The sequence below is a fragment of the Aulonocara stuartgranti genome (assembly GCF_965226115.1).
Source record: "Aulonocara stuartgranti genome assembly, chromosome: 14".
Taxonomy (NCBI): Eukaryota; Metazoa; Chordata; class Actinopteri; order Cichliformes; family Cichlidae; genus Aulonocara; species Aulonocara stuartgranti.
Genome location: NC_138950.1, coordinates 28,561,193 through 28,584,273, shown reverse-complemented (window position 1 = coordinate 28,584,273; position 23,081 = coordinate 28,561,193). Strand labels below are relative to the sequence as shown.

General features: G+C 42.5%; 1 protein-coding gene across 2 annotated transcripts in view; it reads right to left on the bottom strand.

Annotated features, from left to right (window-relative positions):
* clpb (ClpB family mitochondrial disaggregase) overlaps positions 1-23,081 on the bottom strand; it is a 46,420-nt gene that overhangs the window by 15,707 nt on the left and 7,632 nt on the right. For both annotated transcript variants that reach the window (XM_082502466.1, XM_082502467.1), the window contains exons 4-8: positions 19,884-19,987; positions 18,250-18,378; positions 12,759-12,856; positions 10,043-10,157; positions 4,663-4,740 (exon numbers count right to left, since the gene is read on the bottom strand). In XM_082502466.1, coding sequence (XP_082358592.1) covers positions 4,663-4,740; positions 10,043-10,157; positions 12,759-12,856; positions 18,250-18,378; positions 19,884-19,987 — 524 coding nt within the window. The remainder of the gene's footprint in view (positions 1-4,662; positions 4,741-10,042; positions 10,158-12,758; positions 12,857-18,249; positions 18,379-19,883; positions 19,988-23,081) is intronic.

The following is a 23,081-nucleotide window of genomic DNA, read 5'->3' as shown; positions in this document are numbered from 1 at the left end:
GGTTTTCTGCTTTAACACAAAAACTGTTATTAGCAGAACCAGTTTTTGATACTTTGGCCCGCTCAAACACTACACTCTGCATCACAGGTTTGCTTTAATATTTATCCTCTAGGATATTTCAAGACGTTCATGGATAGAGGAGCAGTGGGGTGAATCTGCTGCAGCAGAAATGTCCAGACAGTCAGTCTCAGTTCAACCCACCATCCCCAGTGAATACCGTTAACTGACACGACTCGCTATTGTTGATTTGATCACTCACTCACTCACTCACTCACTCACTCACTCCCTGTGCTTGTGGAGCACAGTAAACAATGGGTTACAGTAAACAAAGGACTGGAAATTTGATGGGACTTTATTATGCAGATATAAAAATGTCCTGGCATCCCAGTGCTAATGAAACTTTAACATGCAAAGACAGGTACTAACTGATAAAGACTGTGGTACTGGTACAGTTGGTGGAGTCTATTACTTCGCATGAATATTTACATTACTACCAAATCTGCTCACCATCCCTCTTCAGGAGCTCAAAGTTGCCATCCACATATCAAAACTGCCCAACTCAAAATTAGTTTGTTAGCTAAACAGTGCCAAACAGTGTTCCCATCTTCAGTCTAACGTTTCTTCCTCTTCATCAGGGGGATTCAGTTTTCCCTAACCAATCACACACAGCCTGATGACACCGTCAGTCCCACCCATGCACTAATTTGCCAGCTGTAGCGCTCATCAAGCTGATTGTGTTTTAAACTGTCAAACTGCTGTTTCCTGTCACATTTCCAAACAAATCAGTCAGTTTCATGACAACAGCCCACGATATGATAAACTGCAGACTGGAGCAGCCAGAGGATCAAGCCACCAAACGTCCAGTTAGTAGATGACCTGCTTTACCTCTTGAGCAACAGCCACCCCAATACTGGACAACCTGCACATTACAATAGAGGAGCTGCTGGTCCATAGAAGCCCACACCTTGAAGCTCCTGGTGCACTGTTCTTGTGCTGATGTTAATGGAGCTCTGTCGTTACCGAGTCAGCAGAGTGTCGGTGACTTTTAAGCATTCTGAAACTCTGCTCTGTAACTTTATGTTCTCTGACACTTCATGGCTGAGTTGCTGTGGTTCCTAAACACTTCCACTCTGCAGTAAAATCACTTAAAGCTCAAGTGGCATCCTTTTACAGGACTACACTGGAATTCAGTGAGCTCTTTCATGTTTGTAAAGGCAGCCTTCATGGCTAGGTGTGTGATTTTATAAACCTTAGGCAATGCGACAGTGAGCGCCAGAATTCAAAGATTGAGAAGTATGTCTCAATTAGGGGTGGGCGATATAAACGATATATGACAGAAACGATATAAATTTGGCCAATGATAGAGCGATATAGTCAAAATCTCTATCGCGATAGCGCATGTTGATGATGTCATCAAGCTGCACCTGTTTTGGTCAAAAGCATCGCAGCGGCTACAACCATCATCATCTGCAAATTATGCCGGGCGACAGTCATAGCAAAGAGATGAAGCACTTTTTAAATATGGGGTAAGCCAAAAACTGCGCTTCCTCCACTTCCGTAACATTGATTCATTAATGTTGAATTCTCTCGCAGCTGTTCTGTTCCCATGTTGTTGCAGTATATTAATAACTACCTTGTATTGTGGATGAATAATCTCAGTTGTTCTCCTGACTGAGTGGAAAAAAAGTTGGCGTTCATCCTCCAGCTTCACTGTGCTAATGTTATGCTAACATAGCTGTGTCGCTAGCAATCACGTAGCACAACATTATATACCAGGTAGTCCAACTTCACTGCTGTTTAGTTTCCTGTCTTCATTTATGTTGGAAGTGGTAGCAGAGCTGTATGTTTTAATCTCTCAGTCAAAACATGGTGTGTCATGTTTAGGTGGACACTAGCAAGCTAACTTCCTGTTAACTTCTAACTACGTTAAATTTAATAACTTCTGTTTTCATGGATGCCTGGTTGTTAAACTTAATTGCTACACCTAGTAAAGCAGCAACGCTGATGATTTTATTAAAGATGAAAGAATTTAGACTGTTTTTAACTCTCATTGTTCGTTTGACTTTGGGACCTGAAGTTGACGGAGTTTTAAACCAGATTACTCCGCGACGCTCCTCACTACGGCAGCCGTAATGCTCTGACAATCCATCAAAACATTTTTTAACAGATTTCTGCACACCCAAATCGGTTCAGGTCAGTAAGCACAACCAGAATTCATACATAAGGCTAGGGCTGGGCCATATTATACCGTTCACGGTAATACCGGTATAATGTTAGACAATGATAGGAAAATGAAATATCGCGATAGAATATAAGTAAAACGCGCATGCGCAGTGCCTTTGTTTTCATACGCACATGGCCGATTGTTGAGTGAAACAGATGAACCAGAATTGGTTTGTAAAAATGGTACAACTTCAGTGATGTGGAACTGGTTTGGTGTTTGTCCGTCAGATACACGACAAAGCACTTTTTTTTTGCAGAACATGCAAGCGGCCGTCGTTATTGTCGTATTTGTCGGACTAAGATGCTCTTAAATCTGGGAGTAATCTGGGTCCTAAACCCCCCTCTTCAGGTCAAACGAACGCTGCACTGAGAGTTAAAAACTGTCTAAATTCTTTCATCTTTAATAAAACGATCAGCATTGCTGCTTTACCAGCTGTAACTATGAAGTTTAACTTCCAGGCATCCATGAAAACAAAATGTATTACATTTAACGGAGTTAGAAGTTAGCAGCAAGCTAGCGGAAGTTAGCTCGCTAGTTTCGCTAGTTACCTAAGCATGATATAGCATGTTCTGACTGAGAGATTTCTGAAAAAAATCAAACGTACAGCTCTGCTATCACTTCCAACATAAATGAAGACAGGAAACTAAACAGCAGTGACGTTTGTAGGGTTACTGAAGTTGGGCTAGCTGGTATATAAGGATGTGCTACGTGATCGCTAGCGACACAGCTATCTTAGCATAACATAAACAGTGAAGCTGGAGGACGAACACTAACACTTTTCCACTTATAAAAGTTAACGTGAAGGTTCCTCATGGTTAGAGACAAATGCAATCGCATGGCAGGATGCTGTAAACGGACCAAACTTCAGTCAGGAGAACAACTGAGATAATCCATCCACAATACGAGGTTAGTCATTAATATACTGCAACAACATGGGAACAGAGCAGCTGCCAGAGAATTCAACATTAATGAATCAATGGTACAGAAGTGGAGGAAGCAAGAAGAATGAGTTTAATAAAGTTTGATTTATCTGACTGCTTTGTTTCGCTTAATGTGCCTTATAATCCCGTGCACCTCATGGTCCGAAAAATGCGTACTGCACACTGCAGTTTAATGTTGCAAAGCACCTCTTTTTAACTTCAGTGGATATTATACATGGTTATGCTCAGGATATGTCAGCCCATTTCTACTGGAAATGCCTTTTGGTTAAACTTTCAGCAAGGAATTTGCATTTGCACTGTTAAATTTTTATAAAGCTTTAATGTACATAAAAACCAGCTTCTTGTTTAAGTGAAAATAAATGGAAGGTTGTCTTTTTGCGCTAGTAATGTTGTGGAGTTGTATTTTGTCTCGCATCAATTATATCGTCAGTTATATCGTTATTGCAAATTTTCAAATATATATCGTAATAAATATTTTTGGCCATATCGCCCTGCTCTACATAAGGCACACTCAATTTTTGAGAAAATTAAAGGATTTTAAGTGTGCCTTATAGTGTGGAAAATACGTTATACAGAAGAAAATAATATATCGCGATATATATCGTTACCGCACGTGCTTCAAATTATATCGCGATATGGATTTTAGGCCATATCGCCCAGCCCTAGTCTCAATACTCTTGTCCATATAATGTTACTGTATTCATTGTCTTAGTTCAGCATGTTAACATGCAATCATCATTTTATACAAGGCACAGCTGAAACTTAAGTTTTTTGAGGTTTTTTTTTTTTTTTTGGGGGGGGGGGGGGGGGGGGATTTGGCAAATAAACCCAGCACTCTGAACAGCTGGTGACACGGGAGGAAAAGTCATGGGATCAGTAAAGGGAGAAAGATTCATCCTCTGGGAAACATGACTGTCTGTACAGTTTCACAGAAATCCATCCAGCAACTTGAGATATTTGAGCCTGGACTAACAAACCTACAGACCCACCAATCCTTACATCCTTAATGTGGCTTAAAACCTGAACAGGACAACCTTTAGGTGACAAACTAGCTCTGTTGAGCAACTTTCAACAAGAGTTTCTGACTGACTGAGATATTTGTTAATCAATGATTGCTTTCTCTTTATTCCTTTATATTAAACCTGTTGTACAGGACATTTTAAACATTTACCATCAGATGAATCCTCCTGAGCATCATTCTTGACACACTGATGACAAACACATTTACTGCATACAAGCTAGCTCTGATCTGTGTTTACAGTTTACAAAGTGACGAGTGCTTCCGCAGTTCACTGTACTCTGTTTCGTTTCAGCGTAATTAAATTAAACTGCTGAATTAATTTGTTTGAGTACACTCTACATGTGTCAACAAACTTAACGTATTCAAGCAGTCTGTTTATTTTGGCTGCTGCTTCGAGGAGGCTGAAGAGTTTTTCTTTCACACGCTTTGAGAACTGAAGCGTTGGGTTGGGTGTGACAGAAGAGACAGTGAATTACCGATTCCCGATGAGCCCAGGAAGAGGAATACGAGGGGATGTTCTTCATCGTACCAGCCGTTCTCCTTTCTCCTGATGGCTACAGAGCACAGAGACAAGGAGAGAAACAAAGGGAGCCCATTATTTCAGTTATTTGCATTTGTTGACTTTGCTTTTGTGCCAAGTTTAAGCCATCTGAACCAAGCTGCCCCGGGGACGACGGGCATCCCAGAAACTATGATAAAAGTGTGAGAGAGCAGGGATGAGGAAAGGGTCAGAGACGGTTGGTGGAGGAAAAAAAAGAAAAATAAATAAAAAGAGGAAGAAGAGAGAAAACAGAGCAAGAGAGCAAGATGAGAGACCTCCAGAAAACTACCCACGATGCCTCTCCTCCCCCCTCAGTCAGTGGGGCCATTAGCCAGCGGTAATTGTGTTAGCCTCTCTGGCGCGGCCATGGTGAAATCAGTTTAGCATAGATCGCAGCCTCTCACACACACACGGACGCACAGGCCTGCTTAAAGAGGAGTGCCTACCCATCCCTGCCATCACCCCAGCAACCACACTAGCACACATACACAAAGACAAGATGATGAGGTGGATTCGAGGGGAGTAAAGAGTGTATTTGGCCGTGGTTTCAGCCACTCAACGAAGAAGCAGACACTAGCACAAACTCATCCAAATCAGAACCTGTTGAGAGAGTCAACAGGACCAAAGCCGGTGGATCGATGGTTAGCACTACTCCTGCCCCGAGGAAAAAGGTCCCGGTTCGGTTCCCCCTGAGCAGCTGAGGCTTTTCGTTTTTTGTTTGGTTCTGAGTGTTTTTGTGGCATTTGGTTTAGATGTTAGGTCACTTACAATGCAGACTAACTGGAAATACTTTTTTTTTTAGAGCAGCTTCGCAGTGTGTTGGCCCTTTGAAGCACCTTTTTAAAAAAGTGGGTACAAAAGATACACAGGTCCTGATATATCACAAATATGACCTCAAGTTCTCTCAGTAGAGTTTTGGCCAGAAGAAATTCTGCAGTTATCTTTATAATGTGGCAGGAGGCCAGTTTATCCTCTGAAAGAAAGGATGTAAATATAATGAAAACAAAATCACATTAAGATGGTAGAGTGCAACGTATGTGATGCTACTTCGGTCAAGTGTGAAATTTGAAACTACAGGTTTTTGTGTTGTAGCACATACGGCGCTGTGCAAACATTTTGAGACCGCCTTCATTTCTTTATATTTTGCTTCCTAGTGTTCTCGAGCAACAGTTCTACAGTTTTTCAAATTTCTTCAGATATCGGCTGTTATTTCACAGATTTCCATTTCTGTCCTTGTACCTGACCATGTTCAGAGGAATGTCTTTTGGTTTTGGTAGTAAGTCAAAACCCAAGACCCTGCCTACTCAGTCATAGCAACAATTCTGACAATTATTATTATTTTCTTTTACTGTAACTCATCTGCAATATGCTTAGAAATCAGCTGAGGTTAGAAATCATGGGAGCAGTGGCATCACTTCCAATACAAACTGACTTCTTTGTGCACACTGAAGAGTCGTCCCCTGCTGGCCATAAGAAAGAATGCAAGTTTAACACACTTCCTTTCAGACCTATGTTCGTTGTTTTTATACACCCTCTATGCCATAGAGTCTATGGCATAGGTGTCAAACTCTGGCCCGCAGCCCAATTACATTTGACCCTTGAAGCCATACCAAATTACTATTAGAGCTGGCCTACTGGTATTATACAGCTAATATATATATTGTTTAGTATTAAGCTTTGCTTGTTCCATATTCAGTTTTTCAGCAAAACTTGTTTGAGTCCATAAGAAGAGATTCATTCTTAAATCTGGAGGAAGATTTTTTTTCCAGTTTTGAATTTTGGCCCACTGTGTATTTGAGTGTGACACCCCTGCTCTATGGTAAAATCCCACAAAGTCCCAGGATAAAAGTGTGAGCAATGCAGTTCAAGACACTCATCTTAATCAGCTGCAAGACAAAAACACAGACCAAATGTTTAGGTTTCGTGTTTTTCGTGTCCTCCTACACCAGGATAACAACTCCCCTCCTGCTCAGCTGTTGTAATCTCTTGCAGCTGAGAAAATATACAACAGATATGACATGTGAGTGTTAAAGTAGCAACTAATAGCTAATAATCATAAAAAGCAGATTCTTGGCAGGAGAGGAGGAGGAGGAGGGGCCAAATGAGGGAGGCAGAGAGAGATGCTACACAGGGAAGCAGAGGGAGGAACTCAGATAAGGAGAGGAAAGAGGAGTAAAGATGTAGAAGACGATACAGAGGGGTTAAGAGAGGAGTGATGGAGATAAGGAGATAGAGAATGAGGGAGAGAAACAAACAAGTGTGTCAGAGATGGACACAGAGATGAACAGTGACAAGAGGGGCTCCAAAGCTCCGTCTGCTTTATCAATGGCTGTGTGAATGACAGCGTAACCTTCTGTGTGGTTGTGCGTGTTTTAGCTGATTGAGACCGACTCTGACAGAAGGGCACATTGACATTTCTCAAAGGACCCTGACAACAACAAGGAAAGGAAGGAGACACAAAACAAATGAAAGCTCTCTCACTCAGTCTCTCTCTCTCTCTCACATGCATACACACACACACTCTCAGCGCAGTGTGTATTGGGCAGGTCTGGTTGGCTCTAACATGATTACAGAGGGATGATTCTCTTCAATAACTCTTAGCCCTGAGAGCTAAACCTGGATCAATCTAACCTCCTTCCTGTGTGTGTGTGTGTGTGTGTGTGTGTGTGTGTGTGTGTGTGTGCGTGCGCGTATTTCTAGTTTGTGTCTTGCTGCAGGCCAGCTGTTCGTCATGAGGAGTTCAGGTGAAAACAGACGTTTTGAAGACATCGCATCGAGAAAAAAAAAAAAAAAAAAGGGAAAGAAAACCACGTCTCGGTTTTTCTTCAATTTTTGAGCTGCAAAATTTTGCAAAAAAATAATCAGTTCATCTATCAAACTGCCAAACTTTTCTTCCCCTTTTACTACTGAAATGTTACAGTGCAACAAGATAACTTGAGCTGAAACAAAAAGAAGAGGATGAGCAGATAGGAAAAAACAAAAACAATAAACAGATAAATATGTTCCAGTTTCTTTTTTGTGTGTTTCACATAATTACATCATAGAGTCGGAAGTTTAAAGTTATCTTTGTCATTTTTTCTTTAGTTATAATATTTTTAAAATGGGAACCATATACAAAGGTTTCTGGCTGGAACAGTTGGGAACGTTGCAATCACTTCTACGAAGCAAGTCCAACGCACCCGGGATATCCTCCCATTATCAGGCTTCACTTACTCAGGCGAAGCAGTCACACGGTGGTTATCAACTCAATAAGGTAACCCAGCCTATCCCAGTCTCACGACAAACACTTGAAACACCACTATTAGCAGTGTATGACTAACCAGAAACATGGAGTTGTGCTCTGGCAGCAGATTTTTACAAAAAGGGAGATAAAACTAATATGTGAGAAATATAAGAAGACTAAGAGCACGACAGCTGCTACAGACAGACCAGCAGAATGAGCGTGTAACAGGAAAAGTACTGCACAGTGGTTTAGTACTAAAAGTGCTGTACGAATGTGTGTGTGTTGATCTTTAAGCAAGACTGGACAAGATTTACTATATCAATAAAGTTTAGCCCATTTGAAGCTTGTTGAAACTGTTGATCACTAATCATGAGCACAACTCGTTCCAGTGCAGGTTAGGTTTGCATCATAGGTTACCATGGTGATGTACTACAGTAATACAGAAAACCCTGGGTTAATCCTAAAATTGCCTTCTGATTAATCATGAAAGTTCTACATTTTTAACCAGTAATTGCACATTAAAATGTTGGATATGGCGTGTATTTGCAGACACATAGCCTGGTCACTCTTTATCTCTACATCCTTCTCCCATTTATCTTCTTATCTGCAGTGCATCTCTCTTTCCTGAGTCATCTCCTCATCTCTAAATATCTACTTCCCTCCTCCTGGCAAGAGTTTGACTGATTTCTGCTCGGCTCACCTTTACAAACTGTAGCTGCACACGAGGTTGTGTGTGCTCTAGTAGGTTCTGTATCTGTATCTGCCTCTGAGTGTTTTTTTCCCTGTGTGTGTGGTTGTGTGATATATATTCACTACAATACACAGATCAATCACTACACAGATCAATAAGCTGTTCCTATTTCTCTGTGGTGATGTCTTGTACGGCTTTCGTGATAACAACAGTCATTCATCGCCTTGCCAAAGACTACAAGTCCCACGACTATCCTCCCCTTCTGACACTTGTAACAACTACTGTCTTTAGTTTTACAGACAGCTCTGTAGTTTGTCTCATATCTGTAGTTTGTGTTGTTTTTTTGATGAAGTATTAGAGTTACGGAGGTCTGGAGAGGGATGAAAGTTGTTCCCTTGTTGGTTATAAACTCTGCAGTATTTGCTCTCTCCAATGTGTTATAGACTGTAATATCAGTTTCTAGCTTTGGGAATGAGTTAATTATTTTCACAAATCTAAAACAGAAAATGTCCAACATCATAAAAATAACACACAGCCTCTCTCCCTGCTGCAGAACCCTTTCACAACCCCCCCTCCCACAAACTCATCTGCAGATCAATACAGTACATGGCCTCCATGGATGCCTGGTGTAATATCAGCTCTTTACTGTCGGTTGTGTTATTGTGCTCTAACTCATCCTCCCTCCCTTCCTCTAAGCACTAAACACACTCTCTGTCTTTCTGTCAGAGCTACAAGCTTTCTGGTTCTCAGATATTTCCCCGTATTCTCCCATCGTGTCCCTGTATCTTTTAGTTTTATATTTTTTTTATTCTTTCGCCCATCCCATCCTCTCTTGTTTACATCTGTTTGCCCATCCCCAACAGTAGTGTTTGAGGACAAACAGTGGAGATTCAGGAGGTGCATTAATGTTTCAAAGAGGAAGAAGGAAAGGACAGGAGAGTGAAGGAGAGAGATGGAGATCAAAAACAAGAGACCCAGAGATAGAGATGATGGAGAAAGAGAAGAACAGAGACAGAGGGGGGCGAGCAGAAAGCTGGAGAGAAACGAGGAGGAGGAGAAGGGGGGGTCTGTAGTATGTCTCCTCTCTCTGTAATCGTGTTAACTGGCGGCTCCAAGCCTGGCCTCTTCAGCTGTCACGCACAAATACACACACACACGCACACAGCACCTGTGTACGCCTGACAGACAGCTCATTCATCACAATTAACCAATTACAGCCTCCGCAGGTCTGTACGAACCCGCCTACTGCTGGTGGAAAAGGCAGGAGAACAGGAGAAAGATGTAAGAGGAGTCGCCCTCCTCGACGTAAATATGTTGAAGGAAACAAAGAAAAGTGAAATAAAGGCAGTGATGTTTTGTATTTTTGTGTATTTACTCACTCAGGAGTATCTGCGGGTTTACCTGAAGCCACCGTATTGATGGCCCCCTCCTGTCCAATGATGTGCTCCTTCAGCCTCCTCTCCAGGGGGAACCTCCTCCTTTCCTCTGCCTCTCGTCGAGCCTGTAACTCCAGAAACTAGGTGGAGATAAAGAAAAGGAGAAGAGAGTGAATGAATCCGGAAGAGAAGGGAGTGAAAATGAATAAGCAGCTCTTAAACAAACAAAGGCTGTGCTTCTGTCCCTCTCCATCTCTTTATCATCGCCTCCTAGCCAGTGGGGCATGTCACTTTTCCTGCTCACGTTGTTAGTGTTATTAATTTTCCCCTTTGTGCAAACTTGGGGATCTTCATTAAGAAAGCATGAATTAAATATCTTAAACTCCTTAAGACTTTTTTGCGTCTGGTCTGAGAAAACCAGACCAGGCATTGTTCTTCTAATTTTCTATTGCTGTATTGGTGATCCAGTGTGAAATGTAGCCTCAGTTTCCTGTTCTTAGCAGACACTAGCAGCACCCAGGCTGGTATTCTGCTGCTATAGCCCATCAAGGGGTTTCAAGGTTCAACGTATGTGCATTCATAGATGTTCTTCTGCACGCCTCTCTGGTAAAGAATGGTTATTTGAGTTACTCTTGCATTCCCATCAGCTCAAAACAGTCTGGCTTTTGGTATTTTCTAACAGAGAGCTGATGCTCACTGGATATTCTCTCTTTTTTGGACGACTTGAACCCCAAATATGTATGTGTGGGAAAAGAATTCGCAGTAGAGCATCAATTCCATCAATCCTCTCTGACACCAACAACCACACCCACAGTCACCTAAATCCCCTTTCTTCCTCATTCTGATGCTTATTTTGAACTTCAGCAGGTCGTCTTGACATGGCTAAAGGCATTGAGCTTCCGCGTTATGATTGGCTGATCAAATAATTATGTTAACAAGGAGCTAAATAAGTGTATCTGCTATTACCGTTACCTGGTATCCCTGAATATAACTGAAAAAACCTCTAAATAAGAATCTCATATAGATACAACTACATCAGTTTCTTTTTCATTTCTAGGTTGAAGGTTTTTCTTTGTGGAATTATTTCTTATTTAAGAGTCTAACAGCAGAGACTGTTGTGTGTGTATGGCTGTAAAATCTTTGTGGGATAAATATGATTTTAGCCTTTACACGTTTAATTAAACCCAATAGAAATGCTATTATAAAAATGTCAAACATGAAAAGTTATCATCTACATCTTTATTTAGATCGCAAGCCAAGTTTCATATTTAGCTACTCGGTAAATAAACAGAACTGTTTACTGATTGTCGAAAATGTGATTATGTAATTAATTATGTAAGAAAATCTGCAAAATAAATACAATATTCTTCAAGGATTAGGAGCCATACTTCTTTAAGTGAGAAATCAAACATTTAAAATGTGTTTCTTTCATCTTACATATCTCACTACTGTAACGCTACCTTCACCTGACACTTTAGAAACATATTTTCCACTTCGAAGCAGCTATCTGCTTTCCCGTCTCTCTCCTCTTTATCAGACTACCTCCATTTCTCTGACACCCATTTCCTCTCCTCTGCTGATTTAGCTTGATCTCTCCACCTCCTCTCCTTCTTCTATTCTTTTAGCATTGCTCACACCCCCTGGTTTCTCCTCCTTTCTCTCAGCCACCCCACCTCATTTATCCTCCTCTCTTTGTCTCCTTAGACTCCAGGTTTTTACCCTGCAGTGGAGCCAGGCTGTTTATTCTCTCTCTCCATCTTGCTTAGCTCCAGCCTGCTGTCAAGTCGGTAGATAACTACGGATAACTCGAGTTTTATTTAAGAAAAAGCCAGACCTCACGTCTACCGCTACACACCTGTGAAATACCAAGAGCTGAGCAGTGACGGGCAGAAGCCATGAAATCTCAGCACTGCCAAACTTTCCAAACAATATCAAACCACAGTTTTCACGTCACAATTATGTCTTAAAGAACAAAAACAAACAAAAAACCCTGAAATGACCTATCCTGAAAGCATTTGGCAAAGGAGAACAGGTTTCTGTACTGGCTTTCATAGAGCTAATAAGCACTTTCTGTGCACCCAACCCCTGATTTAGCTTATAACTCTTTGCCAAAGAGTTTGACTTCACTGTTGGAGTCAGAGTAAAAACATCCCAACGATGAGATGCGCCATAGTTCGAGTAAAGCACATTTCATTATCATGTTTCGGAAGATTAACACAACTGACTGTTTGCACTTATGAAAAGAAAAAAAGACCCCACTTCCTTGTATGTCTCCTCATACTTGGACAATAAAGTCGATTCTGATAATTCAGAGATGTAAATGATGTGAGCTTCCATTTTACATTATGAAACATCCAAGACTTTTTCATACATACACCAGAAAACTCGCTTAAACACACTTTAGCCAGTCTGTCATGTCATGATATGCGCCGATCAATGACGCAGCTTTGTTGCGTGTTTTTAACCCCAGTTAACCTCCACCAGCTTTCACAACTTTAATATTCAAAGCACCTGTCAGTCACAAAGCGGACTGACACAGACCTCCTGTGGAGCGTCGGCCTGTGTGCAAGAAATGTGCTGAGCTGTTCACACCAGGCTAAAGAAAACAACTACATCTGGGAGCATGGCACTGTTTGTTTGTTTTTTTAAAATGACCTAACTGCTGTTAATCCACAACGGGGAACCAAAAAGGAGGTTTTTTTTGCAGTTATGCAGTTTTGCATATCCTTTATGTGTTATACCTTGCCCTCCCACTCCTGCAGCAAAGTGCTCACTTCTCCCTCCTTAGCATAGGCCCGTGCTGTGTGTCCCACACCATTGGTCTGCAGGGGGCTGGCACCTGTATGACAGGAACAAACAAATTTTATAGTTAGAGAATGACATAAACTAAAACCAAATCAGCATAGGTTTCAAGGGGGGGGAAATTTTTAGTACTACAACAATATGCACAGACTTCCCTCAGCAGGAGGGTCTATCGTCAATCGAAAAAGCTGGGCTAGGGGTGAGAGGTCACAAGGATCAGAGGTCACTGCAGTGAAGCAGAGGGGCGATGCAATGCCTCTGTAGGGGGTTTCATATCTGCAACGCGTGCCAATAACCATACAACTGCACACCAACACCCTGGACTATTATATATGATCTATAAATACTCACTGCAGGTTGCTGGAGGTTGGAGCCACTGGGACAAACACACCCACACACAGCAGGATCAAGTGGATGACACATTTCACAGAGGAATGAGGAGATAATATCACAGCACGAGTGAAGTGTGCCAGCCTGGGCTGAACAGTGCTGTGCTTGTCAGTGCGGGTGGTTAGCAGTGCCTTCTGCCCTGACCTGTGCTACCACTCACTAACCAGAGTAAACTCAACACACACATGCCTCCGTGTGAACAAGTGACTGTAAGAACACTGTGTAAAAAAAAAAAAAACAACCAAACAAAAAACCCCACGTAATATCTAATTGAATTGTCCTGGTTATGAACAACAAGAGTACAACATTTAATATTTGAAAAGCACCCCTACTGTAAGAAAGAGGGATCCTATGGACTAGAAAAGCGCTATACAAATGCAGGCCATTTACCACTTCTTCCTGTACCACTGCTTGAAGAAGGTGTCTTCCAGAAACTGGCAGTAGGACTGGGAGTTGAGCTTGACTCCATCCTCAACCCGAAAAGGCCCCACAAGCTCATCTTTGATGATACCAGCCCAAACCAGTACTCCACCTCCACCTTGCTGGCGTCTGAGTCGGACTGGAGCTCTCTGCCCTTTACCAATCCAGCCACGGGCCCATCCATCTGGCCCATCAGGACTCACTCTCATTTCATCAGTCCATAAAACCTTAGAAAAATCAGTCTTGAGATATTTCTTGGCCCAGTCTTAACGTTTCAGCTTGTGTGTCTTGTTCAGTGGTGGTCGTCTTTCAGCCTTTCTTACCTTGGCCATGTCTCTGAGTATTGCACACCTTGTGCTTTTGGGCACTCCAGTGATGTTGCAGCTCTGAAATATGGCCAAACTGATGGCAAGTGGCATCTTGGCAGCTGCACGCTTGACTTTTCTCAGTTCATGGGCAGTTATTTTGCGCCTTGGTTTTTCCACACGCTTCTTGCGACCCTGTTGACTATTTTGAATGAAACGCTTGATTGTTCGATGATCACGCTTCAGAAGCTTTGCAATTTTGAGACTGCTGCATCCCTCTGCAAGATATCTCACTATTTCTGACTTTTCTGAGCCTGTCAAGTCCTTCTTTTGACCCATTTTGCCAAAGGAAAGGACGTTGCCTAATAATTATGCACACCTGATATAGGGTGTTGATGTCATTAGACCACACCCCTTCTCATTACAGAGATGCACATCACCTAATATGCTTAATTGGTAGTAGGCTTTCGAGCCTATACAGCTTGGAGTAAGACAACATGCATGAAGAGGATGATGTGGACAAAATACTCATTTGCCTAATAATTCTGCACTCCCTGTATAGATACACACACAACTCAATAAAAACGTTACTTGACAACTACAAGAAGAGTTTCTGGGTTTTTCCAAGCGTAGCTGCTGAGTAGGAGAGAGCACAGTCACTAACTTCTGATGCACACACAGTCATTTGTTCTATAAGCAGGCCTGAAAAAAAACATGACCGAAACCACTCAGTTCAGAGAAGAGCTTCAAGGGTTACTCCTAGTAAAACATCACCAAGCTCCAACTATATTTACCAGAAATGAAATAAATTTTTAAAAATTGATGAAGTGAAAGATGAATTCAGCTTTCAACAGTAATGAACACAATGCTGCACTTCTTATAGATTTCTTCTGATTTTCTTTCTGCCACTGAGAGTCAAATGGGTTTGTGATGAGTCAGTGTTTAACAGTCTCAGTCTTTATAAGAAGCTCGGTCTACACTGACTGACACTCATGAGAGAAAACAACATTAGTAACTTCAGTACTCTGTACTGTGATGCTGTACGGCCCACTACGAACAAGAAATCCCATCTGAACTTTTTCTTCAGAACACAGAAAAAAAAAAAAAGCAAACAAACTATGTAATCAGTACAGGTGATTGTTGCTCTATTGCTCTGAGCACTGGCCGCAGAGACTAATAATCACTGTGATGATTATCGATAAACCCCTAAATTTCGTGACCTGCTCAGAAGCCATCGATCCTGACAATACGCCACAACCTCCCCCCCCCAAAAAAAACATGAGGCCGAAAAGCAATAAAGTACCACACACACGCGCCAACACCAGACATAATAAATAGCATCATTTAGGGCTTTAATATCAGGCCAACCCTCTGGGCCATAGCACTTTATAACAGGATCAACACTAACAACAGTCACACACACACACACACACACACAACCCCAACTGAACACACACACACACACACACACACACAGGATCCCTTCATTAGGAGTGCTTTAGTTATGCCTATTAGGAGTGCCCTCCTCTTTCCCATTTCCTCCTCCCTCTCTTTCAGTGCAGCTGGTGGGAGAGAGCCCCTGCTGGTCTTTATGCATGCGTGTGTGTGTGTGTGTGTGTGTGTGTGTGTCTGTCTCCTCTGGCCTCTTACCACCTACAGAGCTGTCCATTACTCAGTGCCCCTGGCCACAGGCCCGATGTGGAGCACGGGGAGAAACTAGAGAGCCTCTGCAGGTAGGGTGAGGGACTGTGTGGCGAAGTGAAGCCTGAGGGTGGGCCTGGAGACTGTGATGGATGGAGATGTGAGTGGAGGGCCGGCTAAGGCCAAAAGAGCAAACCCACAGCTAGTAGAGTTACACAGATGAACACAAACACAAGGGAAATAACAAGGCTCAGTGTGTACATACATGAAAGGAAGATGACGCACAAAATAGCGAACACACACACACACACCAAAATCCACATAGATGTCCTGAAGCTGTGACAGTTCATAAGATTTTTTTTGTGATGATGTAAAAAAGAAAAAAAAAGATGGATAGGATGCTACGAATGGAAAATGGCTTAAAGGAAAGAAGGATACCGGAAGCTCGTATGAGGAGGAAAAACAATGAAACATGCACAAGAAACTAATTACACTCACATTTGCACGGGATCACAGATACACGGCAACATGTGATTGAGGGCGCGTGATGCCACAAATGCTATTGGCAGCGATGGTGGCGCCAACCCTGCACAGGCCCAGCCGGGCGAGCGACAACCAAGCCCGTCTTTAATCCAATTGTCCTAAAACAAATGTCTCTGCTTCGTGAAATTTCTTACCTTTTTAATTCAAAAATGCGTCTGCAGAACATTTGATCGAGTTAGTTGAGGTGATTTGTTTAAGCGTACGGAGTGCTTACAGAGGCAGGGGTGAGACGGGAGAGACAGGCTGACAGAGCTTCAGATGCATCATCCATCATAAACATAAACAAGACATTAATACAAGCTCCTGTGCATCTGCGTTTCACTGAGCGTAGAGTGATCCTAAAATGGAGTGTTTTTAGATTAAAAGCCTAATCGACCTAAAAGACGACAACAAACAACAACCTCACCAATGCAAGTTTAAAAAAAGAAAAAGAGGGAAAAAAGGCATCCACACACTGAAACAAGAATATCAGATGGATGAAATCGTACTTGAATATATGAATACTTTAATTAATCATATGGGGGCCTGAGTGCACTAACATACATGGTCACACACACACACACACACACACACACACACACACACACACACACACACACACACACACACACACACACACACTTCCTGTGCTTGTGGAGCTACCCCAAGGGCATGTTCTGCGAGGAGGTCACAGTTCAACGAGGCCTAGCTTGTTTAAGAGCTGCTCGCCTGGAAACTGAGGGGGGATACTCTGCCTCCAGGGTCTGCGTGTGTGTAATAGTGGCGCTGAGTCAACGGCAGGTGTGAGTGTAACGGGGGGGTGGGGCAAAGGAAGCAGAGAAGTAATCAATTTCAAATGAGTTTTGTAATGCTGTTTATATCAGTCGCAGGGGATGCGTTCAAGTGATGATATCTGAAAAGCTGGTGGAGGTGAAACTGCTTTTAGCTTTAAAGACGGAACGAGAACTATTCTGTTTAATAATCAAAGTAAAAAGGTCTTAAACTGACTGTTACTCTTGAATTAAGCTGTCAGTAAACAAACTTGCATATATTCAGGGTCTTGCATTATGTATTTCTACGAGAAATTGCGATTTAACTATTTACATACATTTAATATCAGATTACCATAATTACATTAACAACAAAAAGGCAGCCATCACCACAAATGATTTGGTCAACATTACTACTCATCAACCTTTGAAAAATAGTGCATTTGATGTACATTTCATTTAACTTGACTTATAATTCTAAATTAAAAAAACATTTAAAAAAAAGAAAACGTCCCACAGCAGGGAGTGAATCTGGATTACAGTTAAAGAAAGTTATTACAATGATCATTTTATTCAAATTATCTCACTTAAGTCGTTTTTGGAAGGTAAAATTGGTCATGAAATGAAACATTAACTGCCCCGCCTACTTTTAACGATAGTGACTCGTTTAGATTTTGTCTAGTTGGACAAAGGGAACCAAAAAATGTTTTGTTTTTTTCCACTCAATCCCAACTGTAACAGAATGTCACAGTTCAGGTAAGAATTTGCAAATTTACATTTAAAAGCCTCTTTAGATAATTAAAGTGCCATTTGACCTGACTTATCAAGACCACTGAAAGGTATGATTACAAACATCTTTATTCATTTAGATTCCCATTAGCCACCGCAACAGCAGACGCTAACATATGGAACTATTATATTACAATGTGCCTGGAAACATCACCTCCACAGAAGACGAAACAAGCAAACTGTCAAACTGAGATCAAACAACTCAAACTTCTCCCACCAGTGGACACTATCATCTGTCAGCTGTGTTTGCAGAGGCTGACAGAGTGTAGCCTCAGGAAAGGCAGACTGAGTTCACCTAGGTAAGAGCTACTAAAATCCTCCGCCCACTGTACAGTGGGTGCGCAGGATTGAGGAGTGTATATAAAATAAAGGTGGAGACTGCCACACAGCTTGGCAGTTATTTGACTTTAATAATACCTAAGATATTCTCTATTAAAAATTGCACCTGTAAGGCATCAGACTGCAAAGCAACAAAGCAAAACACATGGAGGCTGCTGCATCTGTCATCACCTTTACTTCTCTTACGCTGACACTCTGAGGCCCCCCGTGGGCAGTGATGGGACGGTTGTAATGATTCGGGAGCGGTAACGTACCAGCCTCAAGCAGCATGCGTACAGCGCGTGGGTCGTCGGCCAGCGTAGCGTAGTGAAGCGCTGTGCAGCCACGGAAACCAGCCCTGCTGCTCAGCCTGCTGCTGAACTCGTCCTCTCTGGACACCAAGACTGCAGAGAGCGGACACGAGGAGACAGAGGAGGAAGAACAATTAGAACCACAAGCTGCTTTTTCTGCGCAGAACGTGCACAGGTTGGCTCCCAAAATACAATAAAATAAAAACAAAACCAAAAAGTCTGCTGGGAAAATCACTCATTTGCTGCTAAATTTTAATTTTAAATACTTCTCTACACCAATATTAAAGTTAAAAAAAAAAAAAGAAAAGAAAAGACAGTCTTAGTGAATTTAGAGTTAAGAGGAATTTAAGGAAATGCACTAATTCCTCAAAGCTGCAAATAGGATAGTTATTACATGAAGCTGAACACCGTATACTCCCTGGACCTGAAAAAGATATTACAATGAATAACAAACTACTTTGGCTTTAAACGTTACAGCATCGAAATCCGGGGGAGCTTCCTATAATCTAACCACAGACAATGGAAGACTCCAGAAAGTGCGACGAAGACAACATTGCTTTTATAAAATTATCTTTCTTGTTTCCAGCTTTGGAATAGTTGTTCATTTGAGCAGATTTAAGCTTAACTGTCCGACACGATAGCAATAATGCGAGTTGTGTTTTAGGGTCTCTCTTGCTTTGCTCCTTACTAATAATGGAGATACTCTATCATTCTCTCCTTACTTCTTTTTCATAACAGCACTCATCTCGTGCCACTCCTTCATCATCCATTTTTATTTTTTCTTCCCGCCTCCTTCCTCTCCTCCTTGGTGTCCATCAATTCCTTTCATCGCTTGCACCCTCTTTCTCCCTCCCCGCTCTCTCTATCCCAGTAACTTTGTCTCATCCATTTCCTGACTTCCTCTCCCTCCCTCATCATCCTACCCATTTCCTTCAATCCCTCCCTCTCTCCATCACTCCCTCAAACATCCGCATCTTCTTCCTTCTCCTCCATCTCTAGACGTCTTTTTTTCAGAGCATCCCTCTTTTCCTTCTCCCTTCCTTCATCAGTCTTTCCCTCCCTCTATCTATCCCACTCTTTTTCTCTAGCTCTCTGCAGTGTGTGTGCGCGCGTGTGTGTGTGTGTGAGAGACAAGGCGGGATAATCATAGCTAACCCAATAAAGCGTCGCACAGGGCCCCCTAGCCCATCCATCAGTGTGCGTCTGGGAAACGCTTCCCCACGCTACGCCGGCCCCACGCGGACCCAAACCTGACAGCCATATAAATGTCTGCAATATACATATCCCATATAAATATGTCTGCAGAAACCCAACACAGACTGGAGGGGTGGGGGGTAAAGAGTGTGTGTGTGTGTGTGTGTGTGTGTGTGTGAGAGAGAGACTGTACAGCTCAGAAGACAAGCAAATAAAAAAAATACAAAAGAAAAAAAAACACCACTCGTCAGAGGACAAATAAAACAAATAATGTGCAAAGAATCAAACATGTACATAAATGCAAATTTTTATGCAAATTATACTCATAATACTTGGTTTACACGCTTTGGGTTCATATGTGTAATATAACAACTCTGCTCTCCGTTTCCCACCCCCCTCCTCACCTTCCAGTGAGTGGATCCCTTTCTCCCGTGATGTGTCGTAAACATTGTTGAAGTGATCACCGGCATTTGGGTCGGCACCAGCTTCAAGTAAGACTTTCACCACGCTGAAAAGCAACAAAACACAGAGGCACACGTTTAAAAACACGTCCGCACACCCAGAACCTTGTATTAAATAAACGCAGACATGCACACAGATGAGCTTTAACACCATAATATTTCAGTGTTCATGCGGTGGATGCCAGTTTTTCTTGGCTTGTTGTTGTCCGTATAATTATTTCCACATTAGGAGGATGACAAATTTTAAAATAGGTTTTCCTTTCTTTGGGAAGTCTCCCCCCCTCTCTCTCTTTCTCAAAGAGTAATAATGCGCCTTTGGGTTCAGATGTCTGATCAACACTTTCATAGATTTTATGGATTGTCTCTTTTTCATAGGAATATCTGGGACAATCAAAGCAAGTAGTGCCTAAATCAAGACAAAGACTAGGGGGTCAGTGATGTGTATAAAATTCATCTGTCAGAATGTGTGGTGTTTTTTTATTTTATTATTGTCACGTGTTTTAACTTTATATTTGGTACCAATAAAGGTTGAAGATGGAGCTGTCAGGAAGGAGGGAAAGAGGAGGTTTGTGGATGCAGTGAGGAAGACATGTAGAGGATGGTAGGTGTTACACAAGAGAGCAAGGGACGGGGTGAGATGGAGGCAGATGATATCCTGTGACGACTCCTAAAGTGTGGAGGAGAAGAAGGAGAATGAGGAGGAGGCAGAGGAGGAGGACAAGGAGGTGGGAGAGGAAATGGAGGAGAAGAAGGCTGGGGGAGTACAGGATGAGGAGAGGAAGCCAAAAGGAAGAGAAGAAGAAGGTGGGGGAGGAAAAAAGGGAGAGGAAAAGCAGGCGGAAGTCGAGCAGGACACGGCCAACGAACAAGGAGCCAGAGGAGATGAAGAAGGTGAAGAACAAAAAGGAGAAGAAGGCGGCAATATAGGAGGAGGAACCAAAAAGAAGGAAAAGACAGAATTGGAACAGGAGGAGAGAAGAAAAAAAAGAAGGGAGGCAGAGGAGGAGAAGGTGGAGAAGAAGAAGTCAGCCAGTGGAGAAGGAGATGAACGCGGCATTTAAGGAGGAAGTAGAAGAGAAAGAGGACAAAGACAAGGAAAAAGGAGGAGGAACAAGGCAAAGAACGGTCTGATACTCTCAGAGCTATTAAAGAGACAGTTACCTCTACATGAAGTGTGGGACGCCCTTCATCTCACTGTGTGTGATGTACTAGAATTAGATCTTTCTGTTTGCTAAAAACATGTGGAGATAAATCTGCATCAGCACATACAGACTCACAAGGTGGCATCACAGGACGAGCACACACACTGGATGTGAAACACACTTGTGACGTGCTCCATCCAAAAAGTGTGCAAGCGTTGCCTTGAAGCGGTATTTATTGCTTTGCAGCAGCTTGTATGTTTCCTCTTATTTGGTGGATGTCAAAGTGTTTCTGAATCGGCAGCGTCACGCATGTAACCAATGACATGTTAACAAGCCCGCACACATATCTTATCAGCTGCTGCAGTTGCAACACTTGCCACTGACCACAATATCTGTTAATTAAATGTTTTGTTACTCATGAACAGAGCTCTGCTTCTGTCGCGTCACCAAATACAACCTTGACCTTTACACAAAGTTTCCTCACGGTTCATAAACAGATCACGCGCAAATATCCAATTCCTCGACTGCCTGTGACACTTTCGCCTGATTCACACCAGTCTATTCTGTCTCGTTATGGTGGATACACCCCACTAGTCACTTCCTTCTATCTCTCCTTCATTACACATTTGTCGGCCTCGTAACATGTACATATGTGCACACTGAAGGGGGCAGGGGTCGGACCCCATTTCCGGCACCGTTGGGGGAGTGTAACCGAGTGGGTGTTCGTGTGTAGGCCTTCATTGGAGCGTACCGCCTTATAGAACAAACAGGAGTACCTCGGCAACACCACTCACTGTGACCCGTCAGATGTTTCAGGTCTCCCTGTCTGCAGGACACACTATTGCATAAACCCACACTTAGTCCACTGTGAAGGCAAGCAGTAGCTTTCACATTGAGACACAGATGAGCACAAATGTACACACAAAAACTAGCCAGCTAGTCGGTGAACACAGGGAGACAGAGAGAGAGGCGGTGGCCGAAACATGAACCCTGCTGGTACGCTGCTGATGCTTCTGCCATTAAACCTGTGACCACGTAATGTGGCCTGGGAGGGAGAGATGGATCGCTTACAGCTAAATGGTTGTGGCAGTGGCCTGAAAGGGCTTAAATAGAGTAAAATGACCATTCATAGGAGGATGAGGTGGAGCTGACTATGTAACAGGCTGAAGCCCTGCTAGGAGAACCTGTGCTCTTAAAATGAGACTGGACGAGTGAAACTAACTCTTATATAAGATCAGTTGAAATTAAATATCTTATTTATTTGTGGCATTATAAACAAAAGTACAGGTTTTTAAAAATATATATATTTAGCAGAAATTTAGAAGCAGATATTGATTAAAATATAAAAGGCTGCATCTCTGACAACAGACTGAAGTACAGCACGAGTCACTATATTTATTTGACCAGCAGGCTTACTTAACCCACTATTAGATATAAGTAAGAGGAGCACATCATTTGAGAAGCAGAGGCATGCAAATATTCAGCATGGAATATAAACATTTACAAACCTTTTAGTTAAAAACATAAAGGTTGAAAGTCTATTTTCCATCATGTGCATTGCTATGGGAGAGCGAGGCTGAGAACATTCTGGCCAGGTCTTTGTGTCTGACCTTGCTGAGGGGGGTATAAAGGACAATCGGAAGGGTTGGTGGTGGTGGTGGTGTCGGTGGGGGTGGGATCCCCTATTGTTACTGTATCACTGTGGAGGGGTGGGGTATGACCCACAGAGGGTTTCCCCTTCACCCTTGCAAGCACTTCTACAAACACGTCGATGCTTCCTGTGAGACGCGTACAGAAACGCACAAACTCAAACTGAGGTTGGTCACACGAGGCTGGGCAGGACTGACTGAAGGAATGGGATGGTCTGAAAAGAGTTAATGGCATAAGAAAGGTAAACACGGAGAGATAAAAAAGGAGGAAAACTCCAAAGAAGAGGAGGAGAAAGGAGGAGGAGGACTGGATGAAAGGAGGGAGAGTAGCTAAAAAGATGAAAGAAAGG